At 37.8% G+C, this 20,112-nt stretch overlaps 2 protein-coding genes across 3 annotated transcripts; one reads left to right on the top strand and one right to left on the bottom strand.

Annotated features, from left to right (window-relative positions):
- Positions 1–10,174: 10,174 nt before the first annotated feature.
- LOC115992330 lies at positions 10,175–12,876 on the bottom strand. 2 transcript variants are annotated; one of them, XR_004092479.1, is made up of 4 exons: positions 12,723–12,876; positions 12,392–12,458; positions 11,180–11,403; positions 10,175–10,749 (listed from the first exon to the last, which is right to left on the bottom strand). XR_004092479.1 is itself a non-coding variant. In XM_031116486.1 (2 exons), the coding sequence occupies exon 2, from the start codon at positions 10,742–10,744 to the stop codon at positions 10,295–10,297; it is 450 nt and encodes a 149-aa protein (XP_030972346.1). In that variant the 5' UTR covers positions 10,745–10,749; positions 11,180–11,390; the 3' UTR covers positions 10,175–10,294. The 2 variants fall into 2 exon arrangements, 1 of the variants encoding a protein (XP_030972346.1); XM_031116486.1 differs by lacking the exons at positions 12,392–12,458; positions 12,723–12,876 and having other exon boundaries at positions 11,180–11,390.
- A 6,480-nt stretch (positions 12,877–19,356) lies between these two features.
- Positions 19,357–20,055, top strand: LOC115990884. Its single transcript, XM_031114652.1, has one exon. It carries the CDS (start codon positions 19,357–19,359, stop codon positions 20,053–20,055), a length of 699 nt encoding a protein of 232 aa, XP_030970512.1.
- The last annotated feature ends 57 nt before the right edge of the window (positions 20,056–20,112 follow it).

Below are 20,112 nucleotides of genomic sequence, written 5' to 3'. Positions count from 1 at the left end.
CAAATCTAAAATTTTTAGTCATTATTTTTGATGTTTGCAAATTTAGATGTTTAAAAAATAAGTGAGAAGTTAATCCATCAATTGTGTCAATCAATATAATGTGGCAAATTGAAAAGCTTGATAGCTAAATTTTCAAAATTTCACTTGGTAGTAATTTTTCAAATGTTATAGATGAAATTGGAACTTCTTGTAAACTGCAAGGACTAAAATAGGTACTGTTTTATTCAATGAACTTGATGAATCGTTGCTCAAAGAAAAATATCATTGTTTCCTGAAAAATCTTTGTATCTTACAAATGAATAACACAAAATACTGGTGAAATATGTACCAATACGCTATTTGCAACCAAATTTTCCACGGCTCCTTTGCCAGCTAAAAAACCACGACCAAGAGGACTATATGGAACTATTCCAATGCCAAGCTCCCTGCATGTACAAAAACATTAAAATTCGAGAGAGCATACTCATGCTTCTGGATAAGATAATTAAATTATATTGAAATCAAATCTACACAAAATGGATGATATTTTTTTTTTTGTTGCAGTAGTCCTTCAAAAGAACAGTAGTGTTGCAAACGCAAGGATGAATATAAGGGGAAAATAAAAAAGGAGAGAGATTTAGGATACACGGAAGCATTCAAGACACCAAAATTTATAGAAAAACATCATCTTTGAACTAAACAAACCTGCAAACAACATCTGTCAGACTCCTGCCATAACTGCTGCCATTAACTGCTTATGAAAGTGGGTCATCCACACGACAGAAATGCAAGTAATTCTATCATTGTCATAAGGAATCATGAGTCTGGATTATTTCTAAATCCATTTTCTCAAGAAATTTTCATGAAAAATAAATTTTCATGAAAACTGTGAAACTTACATTTTATTGAAAATCATACCACTAAAAAAAAAGTAAATAAAAAATATTAAATAAAAAGGCTCCGCATGATTTTTGGAACAACTTAGAAGACTACTTGTAGCAGTCCCAAAATGGCAGAATGATGACACTAGAATTTAGGGCAGCCCTACAAATTTCTTATTGAAGGCAGGTAATGCTTACATCACATCACAAAAATAATCATGAATGGCAATTCTTTATGTTAGCTTCAGCACAATACCTTCACCATATTGTACAAGGAAATTGAGGATCAGACACATGAATTGAGGTATCATAATTAACAAGCCCAGTCAACTTGTTATTGTCAATACCACACTAAATTAATGTTGAGAAATGATTACACCTAACAGGAAGATTAAGGGAGAAGAGGTCTATGGGTGAGACCAGTGAAAATAACTCAAGTTCTACAAAATTGAGTAACTCTGCAAATAACTCGCTTTATGATGTATCCATTTATATGCAAGCCATTAGACACAGAAATTGCATTCTTGAGATATTCTACTGCAAATAACTCGATTTTATCGGAGTCGGGTTTTGTGCGAGGTAGCCCTATACAGTTGGATTCCTCTTGGACTGCATCTAGACCAGTCCAAATATATGGGCTGGGTGGGTCCATGTGTACAACGTAACTCGATTTCCCAAATCTCGAGGAATTTGAATTCTTGTGATTGTCCACTGCACAGAACTCGATTCAAGTAGAATCGAGTATTGTGGCAAGCCTACCTTTAAACTTCGATTCGTCTTGGACTGCATCTGGACCAGTCCAAATATCTGGGGGCCCAGAAAAATAACTCGAGTTAGGTATAATCGAGTTATTTGAAATTAACTCGTTGTCGGTAACATCGAGTTATGAGAAAGCCGTTCCACCATTAACTGGATTCTTGTTATTTGTGCTACACATAACTCGATTTACGGACAGTCGGTTTATGTGCAAGCCCTTGTGCTGAAAATTTGATTGCATGTAACTCGAGTTCTTGAAAATCGAGTTATATGGACATTACAATCTATTACCCATTTTTATTAACTCTTCCCCAGTTCTGTAGAACTTGCAGCTGTCCGAAATTACATCTTCGATTGCTCTCGCTTCATCCGGCTAGAACCCACAATTTCCCGCGCAAATTCGACGAGGATTTTACATAGTAAGACTCTTTTAAAGGTTGCTGTCTTTGAAATTACACATTATTGGTGCATTATTCTCAAATTTTGCATTTTGATGCTTCACACTTCTATGTCTATGTCTATGAAGATTGTGATGAAATTGGGTGTTTGGCTAGTCAAATGCATTGTTGTTAGTAAGGTTGCCTATGTCATAGGTTGTCTTCCTTCCACAAAATGAACTTGCCAGTGGCTCCATATGTGTGTGGTATAGATATATGCTGGTTGTATGTCTGAACTGTACATTGTGCAATTTATTTTCTATTTTTTGTAGAAGCTGGTGAAACTTACTACATGTAGCTACGAATTTCGAAAATATGTCAGTTCCTAAATCCACTTGTATGTTTCCTATATAATAAGACTTCTGTTATATACTCTAGGTCTCTTACTTCAAATTATTGACTCGGACCAAAATGCATTACAATTATTGCACCAACTAAACAACCCGTGAATAAGAATATTGTTTTTTCATTGTGTTGTTGTAAACTGCTCTATACAGTATATTGTGTGCATGATTTTCTACACATGGTATCTGGTTACTCTCTGCTTCAAACTTCATTTTGGTTCTGTTTTTGTGTGAGCTGATCGTGTTTGCACTACTGACCATCGATTAGTTATGGGTCCGAAGAGGACTAAGGGGGGAAAATGCAAAGCTGCATCCGAACCTGAAGTGGTGTTTGATCAATTAAGGTTCCTCACGCCAGAAAATGAGCAAACCTTTGAAACCTTGATTAAGCGTAGGCATATTTGGGGAGAAAGGCAAATCAATTTACAGGAACTGCATCCTTTTGTTCGTGAGAATCTACAGTCTAGGCATTGGCTGTCCCTATGTACAAACATACAACCCCCTCCAATTGACTTGATTAGAGAATTCTATTCGAATCTATCGGTGCATGAGGATCTTGGTGGTCACAAGGTGGCATCGTCCATACGTGGTGTACCGTTTACAATAACTAGGGAGCACGTATCTAAAGCCCTTGATGTACCTATAATTTGTACACCTACTTATCCAAACTCTATGTCTCCTCGTATTAATGATGTTATGGATGTTCTTTGTGGACAATCACACAATCGGGATTCTGGCCGAAGTATTAGCTCAAGTGAGTTGACTGAGCTTAATTATATCTTTTTTAGGATAGCTTGTCACAACATTTTCCCTATCTCTCATATCCATACAATTCCTGTAGACAGGTGTATCTTGCTTTACGCCCTCGTCACCAATAGTTCCATTTGTTTTCCTTCCCTTTTCATCGAAACCATTGTCAAGGTGCGTAGGAGCAAGTATAAGAGGCATGCTTTGTTTTTCCCAGTTCTCATCCATATGGTCCTCAAATATTTAGGATTAAAGAACTTTCCTTCCCACGAGTTGGTTCACATCCAAGCCCCTATAGGAGCCAAATTTCTGAAACAGCGAACTGCCCTAAAGAAGGTTGTCGACCTCAGTGTTGGTCCATCCAACAGACCACAAGTACGGTCTACTACTGGAGATGTTCAAGATGAGGACATGCATGGGGATCCCACATCTGTTGTTGCCGAGGATGGTGATGATGAGATAGATGTTGACACTGTTGATGCAGCGCATACATGCCCTCTTCCTCCCTCTCTTCATGCTATGATGGATACCATTATGACGACTCAGGCAGCCCATGGTCAGCTTCTACATGGTCTTCTTGCCGAGGTTGGAGCTATGCGAGCGGACTTAGCTCACTATAGACGTCCTGTTCCACCTTCTACACCATCTGACTCTTGATGATTCTCATTGGGTATTGTACCTAAGGGGGGGACGATTTTCAGTTCGTGGTTGCTATAACATATTTGGAGAATTGTATGACAGTTCTATATTTTGTTATTTTAGTGGCAATTTGAAGAACATAGTATCCGTTGAAAGTAATTTGATATATTAATATGATGGTTAGTTTCATGCCCATCGTTACTATCATTAGTATTATTGAAATGGATGTAATGGTCTAAGAATTTTTTATGTTATTATGTGATTCTATATAATATCAAGTAGATCCAAGTCTGTGTGTAAATAACATTTATTTCATAATTCTGTACGACGCTCACGTGTTTTTAGATTATAGTAATTATTAATACAAATGGAAGGTTTGTGAAAGCACAATTCGTTTACAGGTTTTGATATTAACGATGAACCACCTAGGAGATTTTCCTTGGAACAATGGCTGAAGCTATATCTTGACTTCAGGCAACTATTTTTATTGGAGGTTTTGCTGAGCTTACATGTATTTTCCACTAATTGGGTATTTTTGTCGATCTTAAATCAGCAATTATATTATTCTGAATTTGATCCTCGCCTGGACTATTCCTCATGCATCATATTTTCATTACAAAATTTATTGATGAAACCTTGCAGTGTAGACTCGTCGAAAAAGATAAAAGCGACACTTGGCATGACCTCATTCACTCTAGCATTAGGTCTAACGGATTTTTTTTAATCAAATATGAAGAATCCAAACAGGGGAAGCCCCTTACATAATATATTGGATAACAGTGAGCTGAAGATAATAAACATCGTGAAGTTTAAGTATGTTGTGAAGGACCAAACACGATTAAACAGATATAACAGTGAGCTCGAGCCACTAACATCAAAGTTCTGAGAGTAAAGTGGTGCTTTCAACCTGTAAATGTGTATGGGACGTGATTGTTTGAGAGCTCAATTTCAGTGTTCAAGATGGTTTTACCATGTGCAATCTCTTCTAACCAACAGTCACGGATTATGAGAAGAGTGTTTTGACTATCATACTTGAAAATGACCAACGATAATGAATACCCTGATGTTTAATGTTTTTACGAATGACCAAACACAATTAAACAGATATAACAGTGACCTCAAGCCACTAACATCAAAGTTCTAAGAGCAAAGTGGTTCTTTCAACCTATAAATTATTATGGCACGCGTTTGTTTGAGAGCTTAGTTTCAGGGTTGAACATGGTTTTATCTATGTGCAATCTCTTCTAACCAACAGTCACGAATTATGGGAAGAGCGTTTTGACTAGCATCCTTGAAAATGACCAACGATAATAAACACCCTGATGTTTAAGATTTTGTAAAGGACCAAGCACAATTAAACAGATATAACCAGGAGCTCAAGCCACCACCAACATCTAAGGTATAACAGATGTGGTATTCAGTCCAAATTGGGCCTCGCTTCAAACCAACAAGTCTTTGACCACGATGTTTGATCGAATAGTCGAGTAAGTAGGTATTCCCTCAAATGCAGTCTCACATTAATTGGCTACGATTACAAGAGAAATTTCAGTGTTTCAGCCTGTGGCGTTACGTAATTTGTAAGAGTGATGGTTCTGAGACCAAAGTGATGCTTTTAACCTATAAATGTTTAATGACCAAAGATAATGAACACCGTCATATTTACACACCATGATGTTTACAGACATTCAAAATGACCAAATCACAGAAAACACTGTGATCTTCATAATTTATTTTGTGAAAGACCAAACATAATTAATAAATTAATATTGCGAACTTGCTGGTGAAAGACAAAACACAATTAATATAGCGAAGTTTGAAGGTGACCAAGTTCCAACTCTAAACACACGTCACCAGCCTGCTTTTGTAGCACCAACTGTAGTCATATCAAACTCCTTCAATCGCAGCACATGCGCCAACAGACGCTGCTGCTTAGTCAAGTCATGTTCGGTGCTCTACACGATGTGGATACCCAGGTCGACACTGTTTCACACCCACACTCACGTGAATACAGAATTGTGAAATTGGATGCACAGATGTCTCATTTACATCTACTGTTGCAACTACTGCCCACCTTTGATGTGACATTAGGAACATTTAAAATCCTGTTCATATAGCGTTTTTCCTGAAGGGTTTGACATGACAGACCCTAATAAGTGAAATTGTAATGCCTGGACCGTGAAATGAGGTTATAAATGCACCAGTGATATAATGTTAACTTTCTACCCCACTAACTTCGTAGATTGATTAAGCTATGAGTCGCAATGCCTCAACATCAAATCGTACAATGCGAAACAAGTTTGGACCTACTTCAACAAATGCATCATCACAAGTTCCAACAGATCAACAACTACATGCATACACAGAACACTATGGAGGAAAATGGGTTGGAAAGAAGAGAGATTTCGTTAATATGCCAATATACACGTATGAGAGTCTTGGAAGCGTCGGACACATCATGGTCGGCAAACCTACAAAACTAAGTACAGATACCACCGTAATAGAGTTCACTATAGCAGAACCACCATGGTCAACCCTATACGAGAAGAGGTGTGAGTTAGAGGTGTATTGTCGATGGCACGGGTTACGAGTTCCTAAGGCATGCTCTGTCAAGTTATCTAGAGATGAACCTGCCAACATACTTGCTCGTCTTGAACAAGAGAATAATCAAATGCAAAGGCGACTAGACCGTTTTCACGCAATCCAAAAAGCTAGGAAGCATCTAAAGGGGAAGGCGCAAGAGTGAGCCATGAAGTCTATTAATGAAATTACTGCGTTAGATGATGAAACAGATATTTCAGACTTCTCAGATTCAAGCAATGATGATTTCCAAAAATTTCTACCTACGAACATTAGACATTGTTGTTAATGTCTACACATTATGTGCAATACATGATATTATTGTTAATGTGTGACAAATGATGATTATGTATGTTCAACTTTTGCAACTCTAAAGATTAACTGTTTATTATTTTTGGCTAAGTTTATGTGAAATCACTTTCTCATTTTTTTCATATGTGTTCTTTGTTGCTACATTCAAGTAATGTGGGTCATGGACGAACAATGTCCTTTGCTTTGTAATGTAGGGAAACCTTAGGAAGTGAAATGCCTCCAAATTATATTTATTGCACATTACTTGTAGGAAAATTTAATAGATTCAATACATACAGACTGATCCAAACCACATAGACTAACCGCGCATATGATTCAATAATACGAATAATTCTTTTATATGAGTTGTTTGAGTCACGATATAATATGCACGTATCTGTGTATCTTAGTTGTAATAGTGTCCTACTTTATATAGATACATTACATAAAGACTCGTCCAAACCAGACTAACCACTCACTCACTGAAAATCCATATGGCTCACCCAACACACTCTCACAACGATATTTGGTTTGCTTAAAAATAGGGTAAAGGCCTAAAAGCCTGATCAGCCTTTCAAATGTTTCATTCAAGTCCCTAATATTGCAATTATGATGATCGGAAGCCATTGATGTAAAACTTGGAAGCATAGTTTTCTTCATGTAATTTTACATTGATGTTGAGAAAATGTAACTACATTTTCTACCTGCAAAGACTCCCTGAAAAGTTTGTAGGGAAACAGGGGGATAAAACTCTTTACTGTTGCTACACTCACTGCTCGTAATACTAGCATTTGGCAAGTGAGGTTGGAAAAGGCTAACACAGCTCGGCATTGTTCGGCGAAGTCATGTTCGCAGTTCTGCATGTGCTGCTCAACAACTCGACACTATTGAACCCTGTCCAGTCATATCATCCATGCTCACGTGAATAAACAGATATGCAACATTTTGCAATGCACTATTTTCAAGGATGCAGAGGACCCTTCAAAAGTGTAAGCAAATTTTTGGGGGTAAGCTGTCCATCATTGCTACACTTGATTGATGTAGTTCTGCATGTGATACTCAACATCTCGAAACTATTGAACCCTGACCACACGTACCCATCCCCACTCACGTGAATACACATATGTGCAACCCTTTGCAATGCACCGTTTTCGAAGAGGCAGAGCATCCCTGAATTGGCTATGCATCAATTTTGGGTGTGAGCTGTCCACCATTGGTACACAGATGTTGTTCGTAGTGCTACATGTGCTGCTTAACAGCTTCGCACTGTTCAACCCTGTCCAGTCAATACACAGATATGCCTTCTTTTGCAATGCACCGTTTTCAAGGATGCAGAGCATGGCTGAAAAGTTTATGATACATTGAACACAGCTCAGTACTGTCTCAACAAGTCATGTCAGATGAAGCACAGGAATTCTGAATAGTTTTGAACAAGACATACCAAACTGGTCAGAGAAAAGTCTTAAAACCACATCCATCAGAAATAAACCATAGTAGTGATCAAAGTCCCTAATTAAATATAAGCATAAACATCACTAGTTTAAATTTTAAACAGGTTATCCTTGTCCAAACTCTGATGGTCAACCAAGTGAAATATTGAGACACTAATCACAACAGGAGTCCTTTCGATCACCTCATTGGCAGTGACATCTCCTTTTTTCTAAATTATTGTCTTTCAAAAATGCAACCCAGCCTTCCCCGAATCTCATTGCTTAATATGTTTTGATGGAGGGTAATAGCACAAGACATTGATGTGTGACAAATTGCTTCCCAATAATATACTTGCTTCCCATATATGTTTCCAAGCCATATTTAAGAGAACATCATAATCACATTATGTATAAAGGCTCACCATATTATGTGGCCACGAGATACCCATGAAAGAAGGATTTTTAGGCTTCAATTTTTTGGCTGCTTGGATTGCTCTCTCTCTCTTCCTCTGGACATAATCGGTAATTTTTTAAGAACAAACTTTTCTCTGACTTCATGTTTTATGGGTTTGTACATTAAGGAAGAAATGTTTGTATCATCTTCATCTAAGTTTTTGATATTTTTACCTGATGATCTTCCAATTTACAATTCTTCCTACGTGGATATTGAATCTCAATGGCAGTCTTATCAAATATAACAATATGGAAGCTTGAATTTCCTTCATATCTGAAGACTAAAAAATAACCATAACAGATAGAATGGTATTCAGCGAAATCCTGCCAACCATTACAAAACCTAATGTTGTTATCAGCTTTCTTCAATCACACTTGCCAAATTCCACCATAGGGAGCAATGACTGTAGCTACGGTGGATAGCTCAGTATTGTTGAACCCTGACCAGAAGTACCCATCCACACTCACGTCAATACACATAGCAGCGCAGAAAATTTTGTGCATCAATTTCGGGTGTTATTGGTCCTATTGCTACATTGATGTTCGTAGTGCTGCTCAATAGCTTTGCACTGTTGAACCCTATCCAGTCATATCACCTACACGCACGTCAATACACAGCTATGCATCCTTTTGCAATGCAGCATTTTTAAAGGATGTACCTATAGCATCCCTGAGAAGTTTATGATACATTTAACACAGCTCAACATTGTCTCGTCAAATCATGTCAGATGAAGCACATCAATGTTGAATAGTCTTCACGTGAATAAATACGCAACCTCTTTTGCAGTACACATCACCAGCCTGCTACTGTAGCACAAGCTATAGCCATATGAAACAGCTACCTCAACGAATCACATGCACCAACAGACGCCACTGAACAATATACTGTCAACTCATATCATCTTTATTCACGTGAATACTTATAGTCACATCCACCTGAATACTTGCCCTTGCAAAACCCCTATATAAAGTCCCATTTACATCTACCCTTGCAAAACATCTACACATACCGAAGTCCCATTTACATACATCTACCCTTGCAAAACTTCTACACATACCGATCTAAAGTCACATTTTCCAATGTCAATGCGTAATTGGATGCTACCTCGTTTTCCAAATAACTATAGAACGCAAAGAGATTCTGACGAGAGGGAATACTATGCCGGATTGCAACAGGAGTGGGACTTTCGCGTGAACGAGTCCAACGCTCTGCACAATGATCTCCTGCAAATCGGAGCGCCTCTTGTCGAGCGTAGCTCGCTCACACTGCCACGACAAAACATGCACCAATATGAGCGTGCAGTGACGAAAATAAAAAAAGAGAACAATCTTATGATACTTCGTAGGTCCAGGTATCATATGCTACAATTGGCGGAGGAGCAAGCCGTTGCAACAAACAGGCAACTCACTCCGGCAGAACGTAACAATGTCCTCAACTACGAGGACTACCTATCAGAATGAATGCCACTGTGGTGTGTGTGTGTGTGTGTGTGTGTGTTATGTCTATGGTTAAGTTAATAATGTTAGTGTAAGTTATTTTATGTTTTCTGTGTTATGTCGTACGTGCTTATTGAAAAACATCATGTGTGAGAATATTTGACTTTTATGACTTATGTGAGAATAATCTACATTACGAATAATTGCATGCTTCTCATAATCAATAATAAGGTTTACATAGTACAAATGCAACCATACATATAACACATAGTTAAGCAAAATAGTTCTCCAACAAAATCTAATTACACCACGACACGACACGATTACTCTTCATCTGACATCTCCACGTCTGACTGATAAATGGGATCAACAAGAAGTGATTGCATGAACTGTGCATGCTCGTACCACCCTTCCTGCACTGACTCTCGAATCTCGACTTGGGTCCGATATCGATTAAGACGTATCTTCATTCGATTATTTTCTTCTCTTATGCGGTTCAATGCTTTACGAAGTTCGTCGATGCTGTCTCTGGGCATTTGTGATGCGAGTCGCCGAGGCACTGGCAACTTAAAACCAACCAACTCATCATAAAACATTTGTTGTTCACGAAATAACCAAGCCCACTCCTGTCTCATGGTATTGTGAACGTAAGCACTATTTCGCAAATTCGGATTGATTGGATAGCTGAACTCATCTTCCAATACCCAACAACGACCCATAGCAGTGAACACATCATGAGGCCTATAGAGTTGTGGGTTGCCAGAACCAGACATTGACACTGAATACAATAACACCAAATGATCAAGTTAACAGTGTGTATCAACTGTTGCTAAATAATGTAATCCTGCATAGAATGGTACACAGCAAAGACATTCATAAAAGTGTGTACTATTGCATGCTAAAAATGAAATACTAACACTAACACCAACATTTGACCATAAACAATAGACATTGTTGGTAATGTCTACACATTGTCTTCAACACTAAATGTTGTTGTAAATGTCTGACCAATGATGATTATGTGCAATACAAAATGTTGCTATAGTAAAGAAATTATTTCATTCTCTTCTCACCAACGTTTACTACAACAAATAACCAAAATCACACCAATGTACTTACTTCACATTCATTCAACCTAAAAAATCAAAATTTAGTACAATATCAAATGAAAATAACATTGCCCTAAAATTGTGATGTGAATTTTTTACCTGAGGTGATACAAATTTCAATTGAGTTTGAAGAAAGCCGCTGTTGATCCGTGGAGGAGTTCCAACTCAGTTCAGCAGAAAGCGTCCTCAGTTCAGCAGAGAGCAAGGCACACTGAGTGGGAGAAGGTGTGCAGAAATTATAAGAGAATAACTCGACTTTACGGATATCAAGTATACTTTATAACTCGATATTACAGGAATCGAGTTACATTGAAACACTCCACCTGACACAAAGACAGTACGAAATCAGGGTTTATAACAGTATAACTAACTCGATTTTTAAATAATCGAGTTATGTAGAGATTCAAAAAAAAAAAATGCCAGCAGTGCGGGAAAAACCTGTATATAACTCGATCATAGGAGTATCGAGTATTTCATATAACTCGATTTTAGCATTATCGAGTTACAAAAGAGGGGCATTTCCCTATTTAGTTTCAGAATGAGGGCACAAAGATGTTTAATTTCTGAAAAAAGGGCATTTGCCCATTTTGGCCAGCATTTGACAAACATCTTGCAGGCAATTTTTAAGAGGTAAAATTAAAGGCCAATGCTAAGAAAAAATATTTGACCGTAGTCTGGCATTCATGTTTAGAGACTCCATTCTGAAAACTCTCAAGGAATGTATAGAGACAGCATAAGACTGAAATATAGAAAAGAATTAAGAGCTGTGGAATTGAATGTTGTTTTGAAGGAAATTGAGTGGGTACCTCTTGCGATCATCTTCATCACCATCGTCTAAGCCATTCTAAATCTATAGCCTATATTTTTCTCATAATAGATTAGTTTAGCATCCAGAGAATCATTTTTGGGGAAACATGTTTAATCAGCGACACAACAAATATATCCTTTTGTAATACCCACTACTGCCAATCATATATCTCACTCGTTTTCATAAACATTCTTACAAATATATTGAATGCATAATGGAAATCAATCCCTAACAAAGTTTAAATCTTTTTGCCACGTAATTGATATATATGACTTGAAACGGTCAACATATATTAAACAAAAATAAATAGGATGGATATCATCAAAGATATAAACATTGCTAATCTTGATGAACCAATATCTTTTGCATTGGTCCAAGAACAAACGCATTAGTTTCAATAATTGTTCCAGAGTGAATGATGTAAAAAATTAAAGGGTGAGAACGTACTGAAAAATTAAAAATTGAAAATAAAGGTATTGGAATTCAAAGGGCACGACTTTTACACTTAAAGTAAGTGTTCCAAAGTCTGAAATGTGGCTTTAAAGTGAGGAAACAACAAAGGCAGATCACCTAGCACAAAAAAAAAAAAAAAAGACAGTTTGTCAATTTCACTCTTTTACTCTTGCTAAGAGCCTTTGCACTTAACTTAAACAACTCAAAATCAGAACCAAATATAGCAAACCATTAATTAAATTTAATATAAAAATTCAATTGTCACAAATCAAACATCATAAGCTATTTGATTGTTTTAACAATAATTGAAACCACAACTTAAAATTTTGTATAATTTGGATCTAATCAAAAGAAGAAGAGGCAGGGCCTTAGCAGACAAACCTTTTGGATTCGATTTCATGGAGAAGTTGGTCATGGTTTTTGTCTCACGAATGATCCTGCACACAATGGATTGAGATCTCTACAAAGGTTTTAGAGTTAGAGAGAGAGGTAGCTATCTTCTCCACCTAGTTCTGCCAATGGACGTGTATCTCATGTGCCCCTCTAAATAATTTCATGGTTTATCTTTCTCTCGTTTCTAACGCCTGGTCCTTCGGTTTTAGCGTGTAGTAAATGTTTGTGATTCAAAATTAAGAAAAATTTTAGGACTAATGGTGCAAAATCATAGCTCAATTTTGCCTAGTCCCTTCAATTTTAGCGTGTAATGAGTATCTATGCATCAAAATTAAGATAACTTTTAGGACAAAATACACAAAATTAGAGTTCAATTAGAATCTAATTGGATATTTTTTTGAGCTTTACCTCTATATATATATATATATATATATATATATATATATAGCATGTAATCCATGCAAACACATAGATGCATTTAAAATTAAATACAATTTTTATTATAAAAATATAAATAATTAGTCAAATTATTAAAAAAAGAAGAAGCATATAACATATGCATTAATGCATACGTATAGATACATTTAAAATTAAACACAATTTTTATCATGAAAATATAAATAATTAGTCAAATTATTTTTTTTAAAGTAAATGTAATTAGTCACATATTAAAATTCTTACATAAATTTAATACTACTTATTATCATTTTTTTTCCTAATTTTTAATAGGATAAAACAGTAGTGATTTTTGTTGTATGATGATTTTTATTGAGTATATGTGATATATATATATATATATATATATATATATTTAGTTCATTAATATTAGATTCTTAGTATTTTGCACTCATTAACTCACTTGACACAAATATTAAAAACCTTATGGACACATAGCACAAACTTAAGTGGGTAATTTTGGTGTGATCCCCATATAAATTTAGACACATGACGTAAAATTGGATTCTAATTGAACTTTTTCTAAACTTTGCCTATTAATACACACACACACGTGTAGCTCTGTGTATATACATGGAAATAATTAAAAATATTATAATTATACAGTTCAAATTATACATTTTTCTTATAGAAGAGATTCAAATTATACATGGTATTAGCTTATACTTTTTTAAAATCATACATTTTTATATGTAATTGTTTCTCATTATATGTGTGTGTGTGAGAGATTTAGAATTTAATTGGTTTTAAACTCTTTGATTTTTGCACCCCATAATTCACTTGTCACAAAAATATAAAACTTAAATGGACACGTGACGAAAAATTGGGCTCCAATTAGAATCCAATTTAAAATTTAATTGGATTTGGACTCTTCGATTTTTACATTCAATAATTCACTTGACAAAAAATAAAAAATTATATAAGACACATTGTACAAAATTGAAAATCCAATTAAAACCTAGTTATATTTTCTCTCAACTTTGGCTATTAATAGTATGTATATATATATATATATATATATATATATATATATATATATTTATAGTCAAATAGGTTACTACTAAAATGTCTCTCTGTCGCTTAGAAGATTAGGGATTTTTTTCCCTCCTCTTCAGACAGTAGAAGTTTCTGTCCCTTCTGCGAAGGAGATTTGTTTCTTTCATCTTGTTTGTTTGTTCTGGGTTTGTTGTTCTTCTCGAGCATCCAAGGGTGTATCTCGGGACTAGTGGGTATTCTATTTGGTGGGTCTTTGGGAAACACCTTTCTTTCCTTTCTTTCCTTCACAACTCTGTTCTCATTTCTTTAATCAGTCTTCTTCTCTATCTGCTCTCTCCATGGAAGATTTATCTAGAGATTGGAGCAAGTTTTCGCTCTCAGAGAGGGAAAATACAGACTTTGCTCTTCCACGAACCCAGAAGGCCAGAACGTTCGTTGTTGCAGCAAAGTTTCTTACTTCTCGATTCCTAGTTTTGGAGGCGGTGGTACGCACCTTCAAGCAGATATGGAGGTCGCAAAATGGCTTCAAGATTCGCCACATTGGCAATCATATAGTTCTATTTGTCTTCGATAATATCCAAGATGTGGAAAGGATCCTTCAAAATCAGCCTTGGACTTTTGACAAACACCTTGTGGTCCTGAAACGATATGAGGAAGGCTCACAGGTAAAAGATCTGGTCTTTGATAAAGCTTGGTTCTGGGTCCAGGTACATGATATTCCTCTCAGCTTCATGTCGAAAAAGGTGGCAGAGAGTCTTTGTGACATTGTTGGGGAGGTCCGTAGGTCCCCTGAATCCACTGAGGATGATGGTGGGAACTTCTTTCGGGTTAGAGTGAATATTGACATCTCTCTTCCTCTGTGTAGGGGGAGGGTAATTACTCTAGAAAATGGTGAAAAAGCTTGGGTTCGTTTTCAGTACGAGAGGCTTCCAAACTTTTGCTACTGGTGTGGTCGCCTAGACCACGGTGACAAACAATGCAATTTGTGGATTCGAAGTAAGGGGTCTCTGTCAACTGATAAACAACAATTTGGTGTGTTTCTAAAAGCTGCTCCTTACCAGAGAGGAAGTAAGAACGTTTTTTATGTGCCGGGATGGTTTGAAAAAGAGACCACAGGAGAGGAAAAAGGGGAAGCAGTGGTTCCAGGTCCAGTGGAGGACGAATTAGGAGGTAAAGTCATAAATTCCAATTCTTTTTTAAATTCAGAGTCTACCACTATCTTAGGGAATGATGAGAGCTTAAGGGAAGTGAGTGTTGGGGAAGTCTTATCTCCAGTTCAACCCCCCTCAAAATTATCGAAATTGATTCCTATTGAATCTTCTTTCCTGTCAAAACTGTCTGAAATTGATGAGGATATTAGAAAATTTGATTCGGAGACTAGTGGGAAGGGGGGTACTCCCTTATCTGAGGCAATTCTCCCTACTGACTATAATTGTCCCAAAAGCCTTAAGGAAGCCCAAAATTCGGATTTTCCTTCTGAACATGATATGATAATGAATAAGGAGAATCTTGTCCCCCAGGTTTTATGTGATATCACTAATACCAAATCTTCCCCTGCACCTATCCAGGGGAAATGGACACGGCTTATGAGGTCAGTAGGTACTAACTCTTCTCAGCCTGAGGAGGTGCTTATCTGTGGAATTGGGAAGCGAAACCAGGATGATAGTAGAATTCTCTCGGAGTTACCAGGCAAGAGGCGTCAGGTTTCCAAGGGAGATGTTTCTCAGGCAAAGATATTGGCGGAAGCTGGTCACCAGCTTCGCCAGATGCAATGAATCTCCTAGTTTGGAACTGTCGTGGGCTTGGGAACCTGCGTACAGAGAAAGAGCTTGTAAGTATCTTACGGGCAAAAGATCCCTCTGTCGTGTTTATAGCCGAGACATGGGCAGATGAAGCAAGGCTAGATCGTACACTTAGTAATATTAATTTTGATCAGAAGTGGGTCGTACCAAGAACTACTAGAGGGGGTGGTTTGGTTCTGTTTTGGAAAAATTCTGTGAACTTGACTGTAGTAGGTTCCCACAAGTATTACATTGATGCTATTATAAATAAAAATGGTAATGATGAGTGGAGGTTCACAGGCTTTTATGGTGAACCAGATTCCTCGAGAAGGAATGAAGCTTGGGCAAAGCTTAGAAGTCTGAACAGTAGTCAAAATATTCCTTGGTTGTGTGCTGGCGACTACAACGAAATAATCAGACAAGAAGAAAAGGTTGGTGGAGCTTTAAGAAGCTTCCATCAGATGCAACGTTTCAGAGACGTGATTGATGAGTGTGGCCTTATGGATATGGGTTTTGTAGGTCCATCGTACACGTGGAGTAAACATTTTGATTCTGGCCAGTCTATTTGGGAGCGATTAGACCGGGGTTTGGCTACGAACAGTTGGTTTTTATTATTCCCAGGTACAAAAATTCACCACCTTCATTGTTACTCTTCGGATCATTTACCCTTATTTATTAACCTATCTGGTTTGGAGCTCCCTGTAAAAAGGAAAGTTTTTCGATTCGAAGAAATGTGGCTGTCAGATGAGAGATGTGGGGAAACTGTTGAAGCTGCCTGGACAAGTACTGAAGGTTCGGATCCTAGTAGTGCAATTCTAAAGAAGGTAGCTAAGTGTGAACAGGACTTAACTTGGTGGAATAGTAATTGCTTTGGAAATGTTAGAAGGACTTTGGTAGACAAGAATAAATTGCTGGCTGCTGCAGAATTGGAAGCGATGAGAACTGGAAACAATTCTACTGTTCGCCTATTAAAAGCCGAGGTTAATGTATTGATCGATAGAGAATCTAGATTGTGGAGCCAAAGATCTAGAGTTTTGTGGTTGAGTAAAGGAGATAGCAATACAAAATTTTTCCACAGTAAAGCCACCAAGAGATTTCGAAAAAATTCAATCTTAGGCATTCGAGATCCATCTGGGAGGTGGCTGAACCAGGCAGAGGATATTGGCCAGGCCTTTATTAACTATTACACCGATCTCTTCTCTTCCTCAAATTTGACTAGCCAAGGTGGGACTCTAGAAAAAATTCCCACGGGAGTAACAGAAGATATGAATGCTGATCTGGGGGGAATCTTTCATGAGTGGGAAATCTTGGATGCTATTAAACAAATGGCGCCATTAAAAGCCCCTGGCCCAGACGGAATGCCTCCGTTGTTCTACCAACACTTTTGGCCTATGGTGGACAAGGACGTGACTCGCTCAGTGCTCATGTGGTTGAACTCAGGTATCTTACCATCCCCTATTAACCATACTTTCATTACTCTTATTCCTAAGGTTGATAGTCCTGAATTGGTAACTGAATTTCGCCCCATAAGTTTGTGCAATGTTTTGTACAAAATTTTTTCAAAAGTCTTAGCAAATAGATTGAAAAAATTTCTGCCCAACCTTATTACTGAGCACCAGTCAGCATTTGCTAAGAATCGGCTTATTACAGACAACATCCTAGTTGCCTTTGAAACATTACATTGCATGAAAAATCAAAACTCTGGTAAACTAGGCTGTATGGCCCTCAAGTTAGACATGAGTAAGGCCTACGACAGGGTTGAGTGGACTTACTTGGAAAATCTTATGATGAAAATGGGGTTCTGTGCAAAATGGATTTCTCTCATTATGGCTTGTGTGAGTTCTGTTACTTACTCATTATTGATTAATGGAGAACCTAAAGGTCTTATTACTCCGTCTAGAGGGATTAGGCAAGGAGACCCCCTTTCCCCCTTTCTTTTTCTCCTATGTACGGAAGGATTGCACGGTTTGATTGAAGATGCAGCTAGAGTGGGAGACCTTAGGGGCTTCTCTCTTTGCAAAAGAGGTCCTAAACTAACACATCTGTTTTTTGCAGATGATAGTTTGTTATTCTGTAGAGCCAACTTGGTTGAATGTAGCAATATTCTAAAGCTCCTTGGGGTGTATGAGCAATCATCAGGCCAGAAGATCAATAAGGAAAAAACAGCACTTTTCTTTAGTAAATCCACCCCACAAGCAACTAAAGACTCTATCAAAAGACTTTTAGGTGTTCAAGAGATCATGTTCTATGAGAAATACCTTGGGCTTCCTTCTTTGGTTGGAAGAGGTAAGAAGGCTAGTTTCAATTACATTAAGGAGCGAGTGTGGAGAAAGTTACAAGGGTGGGAAGGAAAGTTATTGTCTCAAGCCGGGCGGGAAGTTCTAATCAAGGCCGTAATCCAAGCCATTCCGTCCTATGCTATGGGGTGTTTCAAGCTCCCTTTGGGCCTTTGTCATGAGATTGAAGCTATGGTCAAGAAGTTTTGGTGGGGTCAAAGAGGAGATAGAAGGAAAATCCATTGGTTGCGATGGGATGATCTTACCAAATCAAAGCTGGTTGGTGGATTGGGTTTTAGAGATCTAATTCACTTTAATGATGCTCTTTTGGCGAAGCAAGCGTGGAGACTGATGAACAATAGGGAATCACTTTTCTATAAGGTCTTTAAGGCTAAATTCTTTCCCCATTGCTCCATTCTTGATGCTCAAGAGTCACCTTCGGGTTCCTATGCTTGGAAAAGCATTCTTAGAGGTAGGGATATCATCCTAGAAGGAGCGTGTTGGAGGGTTGGTAATGGCAGATCTATAAAGATTTGGCAGCACCACTGGCTGCCAATAAAACATCCAACTAGAATTTCCTCCCCAGTTCTGGAGTCTATGGAGGAAGCTACTGTGGACTGCCTGATTAATGCAGAAACTAGAAGCTGGAATGATGAGATGATTGACGGTATTTTTATTCCACAGGAGGCGGAGCTTATTAAAAAGATCCCCCTATCCCGGTTTGAAGCGAATGACTCTATTTTCTGGCCTTTGTCTCCAAATGGACAGTACTCATGCAAGCTGGGGTATCGATTTCTGAAAGATGAGATGGAGTTCAGCCGGCTTGAAGAACCTCCAGATTATGAGAAAGGCTTGTGGAAGGCAATCTGGTCTCTTGAGTCCCCAAACAAGGTAAAACATTTGATTTGGAGAGCTTGCAAAAATTCTCTCCCAACCAAAGGGAATTTAGTACGTCGGCACATCATTACTGACCAATCATGTGATAGATGTTCAGGGGGATGTGAAGATATTCTACATGCAGTATGGAGTTGTACAAAACTTGATGTGGTTTGGGGAGCAATGGACCTGTGGAGGTTTCGGGCTCAGTCTACCTTTCAAAACTTTGGTGAGTTAATGGCTTGGGTTATTAAAAATGATAAATCTCCTGAGCTATTTGCTATGTTTGTTTGGTCCATTTGGACACAACGGAACCAACTAAGGACCCAGCAACCTTGTTGTTCCACGTCCCATTTGGCTCAATCTGCCAATGATAGGTTCCTTGAGTTCAAGGCAGTCCAACCAACAACTCTTCCTAGTCAGAGACAACAGCAAGTTACTTGGTCTCCCCCTGCACCTAATGCCTTCAAGATTAACTATGATGGAGCAATCTTTGCCGATACTAACAGATCAGGTATTGGTGTAGTTATTCGTAATGGTGACGGTCTTGTGATTGCTTCGTTGGTGCAACCGCTGAACCAAGCTTTCAAAGCAGTGGAGATTGAAGCGCTGGCTGCATCTCGTGCTCTTGAGTTGGCTGCTGACATTGGCCTTGACAATGTAATCTTGGAAGGGGATTCTAAAGTGGTGACACAAGCACTGGAAACAGAGGATGTGGGCTGGGCTGCTTATGGCTTGCTGATTAGAGATGCTTGTACCTTAGCTAGGAATTTTTCAGAAGTGTCTTACTCTCATACAAAGAGAGAGGGCAACAAAGTTGCGCACGGTTTGGCTAAGTTAGCTGCAAATTTAGCAGATTGTGTAATTTGGATGGAAGAAGTTCCACCATCTATTTCTTTTTTTGTACAGGCTGATTTGGCCCCCCCTTTCCAGTGAAATTTGAAGTCTTCTTTCTCAAAAAAAAAAAAAAAAAAAGATTTGTGTGCTTAAGTG

The sequence above is a fragment of the Quercus lobata genome, chromosome 5 (genome assembly GCF_001633185.2).
Source record: "Quercus lobata isolate SW786 chromosome 5, ValleyOak3.0 Primary Assembly, whole genome shotgun sequence".
NCBI lineage: Eukaryota > Viridiplantae > Streptophyta > Magnoliopsida > Fagales > Fagaceae > Quercus > Quercus lobata.
This window is presented reverse-complemented; position numbering and strand designations above follow the sequence as displayed.